The sequence below is a fragment of the Bemisia tabaci genome, chromosome 10 (genome assembly GCF_918797505.1).
Source record: "Bemisia tabaci chromosome 10, PGI_BMITA_v3".
Classification (NCBI taxonomy): Eukaryota; Metazoa; Arthropoda; class Insecta; order Hemiptera; family Aleyrodidae; genus Bemisia; species Bemisia tabaci.
Genome location: NC_092802.1, coordinates 272,063 through 285,604, shown reverse-complemented (window position 1 = coordinate 285,604; position 13,542 = coordinate 272,063). Strand labels below are relative to the sequence as shown.

The window sequence follows — 13,542 nt, the reverse complement described above, 5'->3', positions numbered from 1 at the left end:
ATTTTTACCCCGGTTGCTTTCGATTATCCTAAAATTTTCGGGCATGATACCGATTTAAGATACGCTTTAAAATGCATACCAATTATTACGATGAAAATATAAAACTTGAAACAAGCGCGATTGCAAATTTACTAAAATAACTGTTTACGTCATATTCGTTAAAATTGACACGGATAACCGCATGAAAATCATGCTACATTGTCCGCGAACAGCCGCTCCACTATGAACTAACTGTGGGAAACTAACTGCATGCCCTGCCGATGTTGCCAGATGTTTGAGATCTGATTTGTGCGGCAACGATAATCGGAAAAATTACCACAAATGTACTTTGTACGGAAAAGATAGTCAGCCTTGAGATCACTGATCACAAATCTGATTCGAGTTACTCATGAACACCGCCGCCCCATTTGGCAACCGGGGTAAGGTCAAGCTTCCGTGACCCTGACTCAGACGCAGACCCATCTCGAACCCAAAACCCGCGTGGGCTGCCCCCCCCCCCCCTCGCCCTATCCCTTCCACCTTTTCGTTAAAAAGCCACTCGGCAGACTAATCTGTTGCATGCGCATGGATTTTCCGAAGTCGTAAATTCAGCAATTTTCAATTATCATAAGCTAAGCGATAGGCGCGCGGTCGCACACGTCGAAGGCGGGAGACCGCTCAAAATTATGTCTGCACGATATTTTTCTCCGCTAAACGGCGCCGCCGGCGACTCGAGCATTGTACAAGTGACTCGCTAAATAATGTTCCCCGTCAACAAACTCTCTATTATTGATTCCAAACACAGTTGCCACGGAGAAAATAAGCAAAAAGGTATTATCTGATCTAAAAGTATTCCCTCTTCGAACTGATCATTGAAATTGATAGATAAAACTAAAGGCAAATCAGACAAAGAGAGAATGGAACGATGCTATTGGCGGAAGTGGGTGGTTGCGATGCACGAATGACCGCGTTTAGCAGAAAGGAGCCAAACCACATTAGCTTTTCGCCAATATTAACAAGAGACCGTTTGCGAGGATTTTTTTTTTTTTTTTTGGACAATTTTTAGGAATTTCCTTCATGCTATGCAGAAAATTCACTGAATTTTGCAACAAAAAACCGTACAACAATAATTCTCGTGTAAAAAATCTGCCGGTTGAAGTTATTTTCTCCCACATTAACAAAGCATGTTTGTTAATTTTCCCTGCTGCGTATAGTGATGGTTGGGACGCTAGGCGGGCAGGGGATGCACCCTCTAAGGACTCGTCTACTGCCGTGCTAAGGAAGAGTGCCGTATGAACCTTCAGGCGCTGCCAAATTTCCTTAAACAAAATACGAATTTCCTGGTAAACTCATGATTATTTTTCTTCTAATTTTGCAGGTTATTTGTCTCGCAGTTTCTGCTAAAGTTCCTGAAAATTATACGGAAAAAAATTCAAAATTTTCCTTAATAATAAACATTTTATCGGAGGGAATTTGACAACTCTCGAATGTTCATATACGGCGTTTTTCTTTAGCACGGCAGTATATGTTATCATGTGGCGGGCTGCAGATAAAACTTGGACTCTCATCTCCGCGACCGGAACCTCTGGGAGAATGCGGGAAAACAAAGGGCGCAATGGCGGCACCACTTACCGGAGCTTGTCCGTCCGTTGAGCTTGAGTTGCCGTGAGCCTGGCGACTCGTACGCCCGCTAAGAAAAGAAGGCGAGGGTAATGCATAAGCACGGGACACGATCTTCCTGTCCGCGGTGCCATTCAACCCAACGCCAACCCCCCCCCCCCCCGGGGGGGGGCGATAGTCGGAGCAACGGTAATTATTGTGCTCTTGGGTTGTGCGCCGTGTTCTGGGAGAAAAAAAAAAAAAAAAAAAAAAAACAGTGGGAAAACTCTGCGCACTCGTCGATTGGGACTTGAGAGAGAGATTCTGCCGTTATGCCGTCCCATACTTGGATTTCCTGGCAAATCATCGTCTCCCTTCCGAAAGAACCTAACTCCATTTCGATGTTGTCAAATTTCCCTCTCAAATTGCATATTAACCAAGAGAATCTTAAGCATATCTAACGGAAACTTTCGTGGACTTTCCCTCCGATTTCATGCAAAAATTACACGTTTTGGAAGCAAATTGCACAGGCATATTTATGTAAGATAAATTAATTGTTTGAGTCCATTTGGCAGCTTTGGAATAGAGTTACGTCTCTTTGGACCAGGAGACGACGAAATGAGAGGAAACTCGATGGAGGAAATACTATGGATTTTCTATGTTTTCGTTGGTACATTTTGATGAAAGATTACAATTAAAGGGAGACATTGCGCTTGGTAAAAAAACGAGGCTGAACGGCTTTATTGAATGTGAACCTCAGTCTGACAGCCAGGTTATAAGATTCCTAATTAATGTCACATGAGGATGCATTAAAATTCGGAGTATGAAGAAGAAAAAGAAAATAAAGTAGATGGAGGAAAGGATGATGAGTAATGAGAGGAACTTTTTTCACAGACTATTGAACGCCTCCATAAGTAATCCTCAATTTTGATATACTACCGTCAAATCCGGAGATTAAAGTCAATTAATTTCAATGCACCCCACCATTCCTGACATGACAAACTCGAGAAAACGGTTGCAATCGCGCGGCGTTCAGCGTGCGTGTAAACTTTCTTGATAAATCTCTATGGAAAGATCCACGTCAGTCGTCAAATGAGTGTCAAATATTATCAAGCTGTTGTAGGATAGGCAACTATTCGCGCATGTAGGAATATCGTTGCCTGCTTCATTTATTGAAGGCGCTTCTTGCGTCGACATTTTGTGCTCTCTATACAAGACTTGTAAGATTAATCCAATGACTTGCCAATCCACTTTTAGGACGCTACACTCATCTGAACATACAACTGACTTAAAGTTTCATCAGCGCAACAAATGTATTTTTAGTGTCCCACTTGGCTGAGCTATGTAATTAAGCCTAGTTAATACTCGAAGTCTTCAATTTAATGCGACCTCTCTTTCAACACTTCAACACAACTTTCAACACGCAGTTATACTCGTACGCACTTCAGTGGCGTGGCGTGCTTTGCGATACATGGATTGATCTGCCATTTAAACCAATGGAAAAGTATCGATAAACAGGGTGTTCCCAGCGAGCACCTTAATAATCGATTATTTACCACAGCTTCAAATGGGGAACTATCGATAGATCGCACAACACGCCACGTCACCGACGCACTTGTGCTACATACATTTGACAAAACAGAAAAAAAACTTATTAAAAAGTATTATGAAGCACGCAAATCTCAGATACTTATTTCTTTTCGAATTAGTTCATTTGTGCATCGATCGTTTCAGAATTGATACGCGCACTTCAGGTTTGCCCACTTCACTTTAATCACCAATTCAACTTTAAAGACCAAGTAGATGTTATCGACCACCAGTAACTCTTCCTTTTCCCTCCGTTACTAAATGTCACCGATCGACTTGAATTATTTTCCAAAAATAATCATAATTCCTTGTAATTGCGGACAGACTCATATTCAGAATGGAATACACTGTTTTCGCTTGCTGGAGTTAACGCAATCAATTATGTTTTTATCTTGGACTGATACAAAGAGAGCCATTTGAATCCTGCTTCAAAGAGGAGCGAAAGTAAAAAAAAAAAAAAAGTATAAATATGCCCTAACAATGATCATGCTTGATCGAAATTCCCCACGAAAAGGTCGGATCGCAACCCTTTACTTTTCTGGACGCTGACTAATAAAATAAAATTGCGGCAAGAATGTTATGGAACCGCAGTCTAGACACAAGTTTTACTTTACTTTTTACTTTTTTGTTCCCCCCCCCCCAAAAAAAAAAAAAAATTGTGTTCCGTCAAGTTTTTTCGATTCATCACGTCAAAAGCGTGGATTTGATGGGTTTTTTTTTGGGGGGGGGGGGGAGGGACGTAATCTAATTTTGACAATTTGCGAGAATTGGCATTGAATCAACCTGACAAAAACGGACAGGTTCTATGTTTACATTACATGACTTCACTTTCAAAGTGTACAAAACAAAAACATAATATGCAAACCACCTCCTCGCTCTTTTTTCAGAGTTTCCACATCCACCAAGGTTGCCAGTTTTTATGAAGAATGTTAGATGTTTTACGTGGGTTTAAATAGAGATAAACGCTGATATTTTGGCACAATCTGGCAACATTGACCTTTAAACTACATGTACCGTGGACAACATAGTGCAGCGCAAGCATAACTCAATCTTCTTTAAAAGACTGCTCGAACGCATTCTTCAGGAACTATTAGTTGTAAAGAGAATAACGCCTGTTTTCCCGGCCGTATAATAATCCTGCGTCACGATTTGGAGCCCTGAAGAATGCGAGGAACGTCTGGGAACAGGAATAAATAAGCAAGGCTGATTATGTTCTCCAGAAAATCGTGCCGAATCAAATTACAGAAAGGAGGAAATTCTCAAACGACTCACGAAACCGCAAATGCAGACGGAAAGAATTATATAGATCTTGTAAGAGAAGAATTATTGCGAGCAATTTCAGTGAGTTTTGAGGAATGGGATACGCAAAATAATTGACCGAATTCCAGACGAATGAAGCTGCAAAATCTGGACGACCTGGGGAGGGATGGCAAAAAGTGCAAGTAACACTGAGACTCGGTTAGATTCTATTGCGTTCGTACCCTCGAATAAACTTTTGGCCTTATAACTTGCAGCGTCCTTAAAAATATAGATCATTTCGAATGAAAAGTGAGGTTTTCGAATGAGTCAGAGAAAGAAAATTTCATACATTGTTATGCCTCTTGTCACGGAAAAAAAAGGAGTCGTCACAACCAGTGGCTGGTTAAAAATGCGCCAGCTACCGTGCGGTTGTTACGATAACTACCGCAGTAGAGGACACACCTAACCCGGTTGTAACAACCACTACCATGGTAATTTTCCCGGACTACTTTTCCCTCCTGAATTCAAAATTTTCGGATTCCTTAACTTTCCCTGACACTAATAAAACTTCCGCTTTGTTTGTTTCCCCTTTTAAATTACACTCGCTTCTGCTGAACGCACCGTCACACCTCGCAATATTCCCTCTGATTTCCCTGAACTTTCCTGGTCGCCGCAAATTCTCTGACCATCTCCGTTTTCCAGACCGCCGGCAACCCTGCTTTAATCAGGGTTGTCACAGAATTCAGAAAATAAAAGTCCCTGACACTTCCCTGATTTCCATGACGCATTTTGGCGAAATTCCCTGACAATCAAAGATGTGACGAATGGTTAAGAAGACATAATTGAAAATAGTTTTCAGGCAAAATTTGTTGTTCGAAACCTCAAACTCATTTTAGAAAGCAGAGGAAGGTGATTTTACAAATTTTCCCTGACATTTTTGTCATTTTCCCTGACATTTCCCGGTTTTCCCTGACTGGCAACTCTGGTTTTCCAGACTACCGGCAACCCTGTTTTAATTTCTTTGTTGGGAGTTAATTTCAGTAATTTGCCTTGCCCAAATTGAGCTCTGCGTGAAATTCTGAAGCAAAAACACACTTGAGAATGCTGAAATTCGTAATTCACATGGTGGTACATTGAGATTAATCGACCAAGTTCCGATAATTTGACGTATATCTGCCAACCGGGACTACGCGCATCGAGTCATGAGCCGTGTTATGCATACATCTTTATGGGTCATCAGGGATCATGCCTTAGCGCATATAGCTCCGTTTGGTAGAAATACATCCAATTATCAATCCGTAGATCAAAGTGCGAGGTGAACGAATAAATCCGGCACCCAGGCCGATTCCCGACAATACAGGGCGGTCTGCTCTGGTTTCATTGAGTCACTTTATGGTTATTCATTTTAATAAGCAGTCTTGACTTTTAACCCCTCCCCCGCCCCTATTAACACACCCCTTGCGTGGGCAGCCCCCCCCCCCCCCCCGTTCGAGGGACTGGCCGGTGGTTCCGTCCCGCGGTGCGAGGTCTCCTTTGAGCCTGATTTATCGTTGCCTATTATGCGTCTGAGACTCCGAGTCTAGCGCGCCGAAATTAGCGTCATCGCTGCGACTGCTGTGAGTTAAGTTTTTTCATCCGCATTGTTTTCTCGGTAATTAAAATCCGGGGGGGGGGGGGGTGCCTGCGCTGCGAGGTTGCCGTCAAGTCGCGGGAATTTTTCGGAAAATACGGACGATGACAGATTAATGATAAAGGATGGATGATGAATAAAGCTGGTAATTAACAAATTGACCAACGGAAACTCAAAGAGGCCTGCATTTAGTCCGTTATGCTTTCCCTTAGGGTAGAACAACGCCCCATTTTCACCCAATCGGATCACTTCATTTCCATCCGTCTTCTTTGTCTATAGCTTTGTCTATCGATTTGAATAATCAGTTCGCCGCGCTGCGCTGTTCTCGGGACTGGAGTCTACCACAAAAGCAACACTGAGTACGGATAGACACCTAGAATTTACCGAGATCATCATAGGGGAAATGATTTCTTTCTCTTCTCCGTACGATTAACGAACAACTTGGGAGCGAGGCACCGACGAGTTGTAGCGCCAAGATTTCCTTTTCGACGTCGGAAACGATTTGAGGAAAACAATGTATCGGCGTCTCCGCGGGTGATAGTTGACCGTTTCAAGTTTGATTAATAAGCTCTTATTATTTCGGCCGTTCTGAGGAGTGAGTGATGCGGCTTTTGTTCCCGCCAATCAGACGAGCCGCAGCAGTGGCGTGGCGTGCTCTGCGATACATCGATTGATCCACCATTTAAACCCATGGAAAAGGATCGATAAACAGGGTGTTCGCAACCAACACTTTAATAATCGATTCCTTACCGCAGCTTCAAATGGGGAGAGTCGATAATTGATCATTGACTGAGCCGCAGCATTAACGATTCATGAAAGGGGGTCTCGCTTTGGAGCTACATTAGATCGGTGCGCAATTGCTGCCGGAGGATAGGAATAGATCGTGTTCGATACGTCAAACAGGTGAGATTGTATCGATATCGATTGGATAACGCGTAAAGCACAGCCTCAAAAGTCATTTTAGAAATCTGAGGGACAGGGTTTTTTGTGATGGATTTTTGATTCGTATGAGTACAAAATGGCAATAAAAAGTGGAATTGTTAGGAACTTTTCTCATTCAGCATTTCCAACTTAAATCCTAAAATCTTTGTTTGAGGGAATTTTCTATTGTTTTGAACCAAACGATACATCTACATTGGAAAAAAAACACATTGGATCTAGAGTCCAGACTTTTAAAAACATCGACAAAAAAAAAAAACTCTTGATTCAATCAGAATCTAGCTTAAATCAAGCGCCAAGCCTCTTAATTTAAGCGGATTTTGTTTTGATTCAAGCAAAAATCCGATTGAATCAAGAGTATTTTTCCTTGTCAATGTTTTCAAGAGTCTAGACTCTAGATCCAATGTGTTTTTCTTTTTTTTTTTTTTCTTTCCAGTGTAACCGCTATCGAATATGATCCATAAAGAACCACGTCGGCTCGTAGGAAAAGTGCGCGTCTATCAAATTGAAACGGTTCTTCGACACGCAATTTTACCTCCTTAGGAGTCGAAGTAGTTGCATCATGCATTTCGTCCCATTCAACTGTTCTACTCTTGCGTTAAAGTCTCCGAATCACCCGAACTGACATTCCCCTTCATTTGGTAGATACGCAATTTTACTTCCTCTGAAGTCGAAATAGTTGTATCAAGCGTTTCGCCCCATCCAACATTTCTACCCCGCGTTCAAGTCTCTGAGTCAGCGGAGAAGAGACCAAACTCTTTTTCATTGTTTCGGATATGTGCAGAAGTTTTGCTGTTTCATAATTGTGACGGGATTTGTAAAAAGAGACTTAATTTTTGGGAAGGAAAGTTCTGAGACTTTGAACTCTGCGAAAAACGATCTCGGGAAGCGCCTGCAAAACTGTAGGAATACTTCACGCATCACGCCGTCTCCCTGCGCTGATCCTAAATTCCGTGATGCGTACACTACTTGGAAAAGCGCGGGGCAGCCTCCGTGCTCAACCTTGAAAGGAGTGCGCATAAATGAAGCGTATTTTGATCAAGACATAATACATTTTACATCATTTATTATTCATGGTCGTAGGATACGCAATTTTTCCACTGCCACTAGAGTTCTTAGCCTTCAATAAACTATTTCATTGCAGAATTTTCTAAAAAAAATTGCTATGCTCATTAATTTCTGTCTTTGAAGCATGGATACTTCGATCTCAGAGAAAATCCTCGAGGTTGAGGTCGCAAGTAAGGTAAAATAATGTTTCCTTCGTAAAATGTTGAAATTATTCCAATGAAAACTCTATTTTACTGGAACATATTTTCTTTTCAGGATTTAAACGTGGAAATATTATCAAAGAGTATTATAATAGGTTCATGGCTATTGGCTACTCCAAATCGGACCGAATATCAGGATATACATGGGTTGCCAATCTTCTCTACATAACACGTCATCTTTGAAAGCTTGTGTCACAGTATTTATACCGGAATAATGTGATCGTAATTTATATGTGAAATTTTAATTAGCTTTTAAAAGTTTTCTGAATTTTTAATTTTTTTTGTTTCAGGCCAGAGGATAACTACAATCCAACTAGAGGGCGTTCAGTACTTCGTGAGTCGAATGAACCCATACTCGCCAGAACTCAACTGGTTTTTGGCCTATCAATACTGCAGGTCGATAGGTCTGCAGCTGGCCTCTTTCGAGACGAAAGAAAAGGCAGACTATTTTATGGAGTACCTTAGGAATGCCGGTGAGTTCAGTTTACATTTTTACGTGTATAAGCTTCTTTTCTGGGCGACTAATTTCTGCCTTGTAATTTCCTATACTTCATCGGTTTCGGAGATTGGTTGGTTTCGGGAGATCTTTCTCAAATTCCAATGAAATAAATGAAAAAAAATATCAGAAAACCTCATTCAAGAACTTGGTGAAATTTAAAAAAACTTTAAAACACTCACATGCGAGTCAAAATCCAATGAAACAGCATGACAAGAACTCTACATGACAAGCAATCGAATATTTTCAGTATGACTAGGAGGTCCCATCCTTCGGAGCCTTTTACGCCTTGGGCATTATGCATAACGCATTACTTATATGCTTTTGTAATATAGAGAATGATTTAATGATCGTAGAATCTATCAATTGCTAAAGTCCGAAACCATGTCCCTCGGGAGTGGTGCTTCGTGATTTGCGCGTATTTTATTTTTTCGAAAGTAAACGAATCAGATTTTACCTCAGTGTAAGAATCGATTTTCGATTCAAAGTCTGACTCAGTTTTTCGGATTTTTTGGTTAAAAATGTTGAGTACTACTTGCCAGTCAATCGATCATCAATCGTTTTCTCGATATGTATTTACACAGAATTGGGTGCATCATATTCCAATGAAAGCTGGGTCTAAAGCTTCATCAGATGATTCAAATCAATAAATGAGGCCTTACCCGATGATTCATGCAAACTGCTGTGCAAAGGAAAAACGAGAACATTCGAGAGTTGCCAAATTGTTTCAAATAAGGTGTTTATTTTCAAGGAGAATTATGTATTTTTTCTCTTGCAATTTTCGGAAAATTTAGATCTGATTGCTTATGAAACTCTTTGATAAATTGAAAGGAAAATGGTCACAAATTTTTCTGAAAACTCTTTGTTATCGAACAAATTTGGCAACGTCCGAAGGTTTATGTGGCGTTTGTTTTCAGCACAGTATAAAAAGTAGTTGAAGTGACGCCACACCTCAACTGCATCATCGGTCGAGAGCTACTTGAAAAGCTACGACTCAGATAATATCTTTAGCAAGTCAAAATTGTTCAAGCTGTCAGTTCCTGTCATGATAAATGCACACTTATCTCGATACTTCCGCGAAACAGGAGAAATTGTGTACACTAATCAAGAGCTCGATTGGTCCAGATGGCCGCTTTTAAAAATGCACATGTCCATTTTCACTTGGTCCCTACTTTTCATGTATTTTCAGACACTTCAAGGCTCACATAAAATTGATTGGTTACTTTTCTTAAAACAACGGAAGTGATGGACACAAGCTTCGACCTCTTGTAGAATTCAGTTTGTAAATCCAAACTGTATTTTTTTAAAGAGCCTTGGACCACGATTAGAGACATACTCAACTGGGCTCATGGAAAAAACGTACCTTGATTCATTTTTTTCGTGCTGACAATTTTACGAAAATACACTCAATAATTCCGCGAAACAGTCCAAACAATGTACGATCAACGAGTGCTTGATTAACTGTGATGATTGAAACAAGTATCAACCACTTCTAAAAAATTGGAGCGGAAAGAGTCTATTCATATTTCAACGTGAGTCCTAAATCGCGACTGAGTACATCCTGAATAAGGTTCATGAGAAATATAGCATGGATTTGTTCTTAAAAATTAGTGTTTGTCAAGACAAAAGCCAGCTATTTTAGTTCCAATAGAGAACTTTCAAACGTTTTTTCCTCAAACAGATCCTGCTTAAAATTTTTGAAAATTTAACTCTCTTTGAGCGCATCTCGAGGCATCCGTGGCGCTAATCTCCCTTCAATTTTTGCGAGAAAATTACCCAGTTTTATGCATTTTAAGGTTAAAATACTTTCAAATTGTTGCATTCATTGGGTTCTTCTGTTTATTTTCTCACCGATAACCACTCTTTCGTGTAAAAATTGCGAAAAAATGTTTTAAAAAATGCCAGAATCATTGTTTTTTGTTAGGAAAAGCCCATACAAAGTACAATATAATATAAAAAGCAAGACGTAACTGTGAATGATTAAAAATTTTTTAACTAATAAAATATACAGGTATGAATTTGAAAAAAATAGATTGCATCCAGATTTTATAGAGCAATTTGATTGAATAATGATCAAAGAAGAAAAAACTAACTGTTCGAGCGCGGGATTTTAAGGAAGAGTTATGTGCATCAAAGAAGGTGTTTTTGCAACATCCAGACTTTCTGGGGGGGGGGGGGGGGCAGATGATACTATTTCCAATTCTGGGGGGCAGCCCGCCCCCTTCGTACGCCTCTGCGTGGCTCCTCCTGCTTACACATGAGCCCCAGGAAGCATAGAGCTATACAGGGCAGAGGGCCAAATCTAATGAATATGATGTGAAAATATTGAATTTTTTGGGTTATAGGTTACAGCAAATACGACTTCTGGACGTCGGGTAACCGGCTCGGGACAGACATGTTCCTGTGGATGTCGACGGGGCTCCCGTTCAACGTGACGTTTAACTACATGAAGGGCGACCAGGATTCGGATCCCCTCAGCACCTCACTCACGCACGGCCCACAGCCAATCACCAGGAAGAAGAGGTAACACAACTTCATACTCATCAACTTCTTTTAAAAACATAATCACAGGCAATGCAGCCTGTAAGCATCAGAAACTTAGTTCCAGCGAGTCACTTCAGCCTTATTCCAACACGCGATGACGCTGTTCATGACGGCAGTGGAACCATGAGATGACGTCTTCAACGATTCAAACATGGCCAAACAATTTTTAGTCCAAAATTGTGATCAAGAAGAAAAATGCACAAGTGCAAATATACCCCGAATGACGTCATCAACGGGTGTTATTATAGTACAGCTCTGTCGTCCTAAAGAAGAACGCAGCATTCCCTTTGCCAGATTTATCTCGATGAAAATCGAATTTCCTGGTGAGCTGATGAATATTTTTCTTCTGATTTTTCTGGATTTTCTTTTCGTAATTACCTGGAATTCCTAAAAATTTCGAAGAAAAATATTTATAACTTTCCTTCAAAATAATTTACCGGAGAAAATTAGGCAGTTCTCGAATGTTTATACGACATTTTTCCTCAGCACGACAGAGCTGTTTCCAGCTGCTGTCAGGCGCAGTTGAATCTGTTGCTGTTAAACGTCGCTTTAAAAATTCAAGGAGCCTCCCTCCCTTCCCCCCGAGGTAGAAAAATACGTAGTCCTACATCAAAAAAAGGGGGGCAAAGGGGAAAAAAGAAAAAAAGGAAAATAGGTAGTAGTAGTAAAATAATTTTATTTTAAAGCGGTGCTTAGCATCTAAGGCATTACACCTCTAAAGAGGCAAAAAAAGAAAAAAAAGAATGAAAGAAAGAAAAAAGCAGAAAAAGAGAAAAGAGAGTAAGAAATAATTTATAAATCAGTAAAAAAAAAAAGAAAAAGAAAAAAGAGAAAAAAAGAGAAAAAGGGAAGAAAAAGAAAGAAAAGAAAAATGGGGGAGAGGGGAGAGAGAAAGAGAGAGAGAGAGAAAAGAGGGAACTCATCTGTTTGAAAATTTTCGTTTCAGGGGCGACAGCGGAGCAAGCAACGGTTGCGTAGCGATGAAAAAGCCGGAACTTGAGTGGGACACGGACGACTGCACCGCGGTGAAGGACTTCATCTGCGAGCAGACGCGCTGCTACTACTACAACTACGGCTCAATCCCGGTCTCCACAGCTCAGGGGTAAGCAGGTGAGCTCAACGCTGCAAGCATGCAAACACATCTTATCCACCACCCCTGCCCTCAGTGGTGTAGCCAGAAATTCCCAATGGGGGAGTTCAAGGATAAAAAATTCCTAAAAACCAGGGAAAATAGCTTCTGGAGATGATTTTCTCATCATGAGGTAAACCCCTAACCTCAGAGGTGTGGCATGGTGGGGGTAGAAGGGATGGGGAAGTCCAAGGATAAAACATTCCTAAAAATCAGGGAAAACAACTTCTGAAGATGATTTTCTGATCATGAGGTACACCCCTAACCCCAACGGTGTGGCCGGAGATTTATGATGGGGTGGGGGGGGATTCAAGGATGGAAAATTCCTTAAAATCATGGAAGATAGCTTAATGGAGATAATTACATAGGGGTACAGTACATTTCAATGTTGCAGAATTCCCTCTCGCAAATGGCAGATATACGTACTGGGAGAATTTTGGGCATTTCTAAATGAAAATTTTCTTGGTTTTTCTGATGACGCCATGTGAAAATCAGAAAAATCTTAGGGAAAAATTGTACAGGTAAAGCTTTGTACAAAATTGAATTTTTTTAGTTAAATTAGCAACCTTGGAATGGGATTAGGTTTCTTTCTCCGGAAAACGAGAACTTTTCTGATTATGGGGGTACAAACTCCTTTTCCTCTCACTGCCCTGGCTGCGCCACTGTCTCCCTCCCTCCAGCCCGGCCCCAAAAATTAGAAAAAATCCATAAATGGATTTATCAGAAAGTGTGCGTTGAGAAGCCCACTATTCACAAAGTTTTGTGTTCCGTCGCGTAAGGAAATATTTTAACTGTGCCCAAATTTGCTGGCTCCTTTTATCTGGACGTCTTTCAATCTTATATTTTGGCAATAGCGAAAACTCCATCGAAATCACGTTCAGCAAAATTTGATCAATATCAAACGAAAAAATGGTAGAGCTTAATGCTAACGGTGCAGAACTTCAGACGCGCAGATCCACAGAGCATCCATTTACAGACATAATACAACATTCCAAAACATTAATTTAGGAAATTCGCCCCCAGAACATCGCAATTCTGAGCTGTAGTTGATGAGTTTTTAGTATCAGCGTTGCTATCAAAATCTCGGGCCTCTGTTCAGTACACAGCTTAACACAGCGGTTCTTTCGAGGAT

At 40.8% G+C, this 13,542-nt stretch overlaps 2 protein-coding genes across 7 annotated transcripts in view; one reads left to right on the top strand and one right to left on the bottom strand.

The window, feature by feature from the left end:
• Positions 1-13,542, bottom strand: part of LOC109038298 (cytosolic carboxypeptidase 1) — a gene marked incomplete at its 3' end in the record, with an annotated part of 338,352 nt that overhangs the window by 160,713 nt on the left and 164,097 nt on the right.
• Positions 1-13,542, top strand: part of LOC109038300 (uncharacterized) — a 57,375-nt gene that overhangs the window by 36,353 nt on the left and 7,480 nt on the right. The window contains exons 2-4 of the mRNA XM_019053324.2: positions 8,532-8,714; positions 11,083-11,260; positions 12,228-12,383. Of these exons, the coding sequence (XP_018908869.2) occupies positions 8,532-8,714; positions 11,083-11,260; positions 12,228-12,383 (517 nt within the window). The remainder of the gene's footprint in view (positions 1-8,531; positions 8,715-11,082; positions 11,261-12,227; positions 12,384-13,542) is intronic.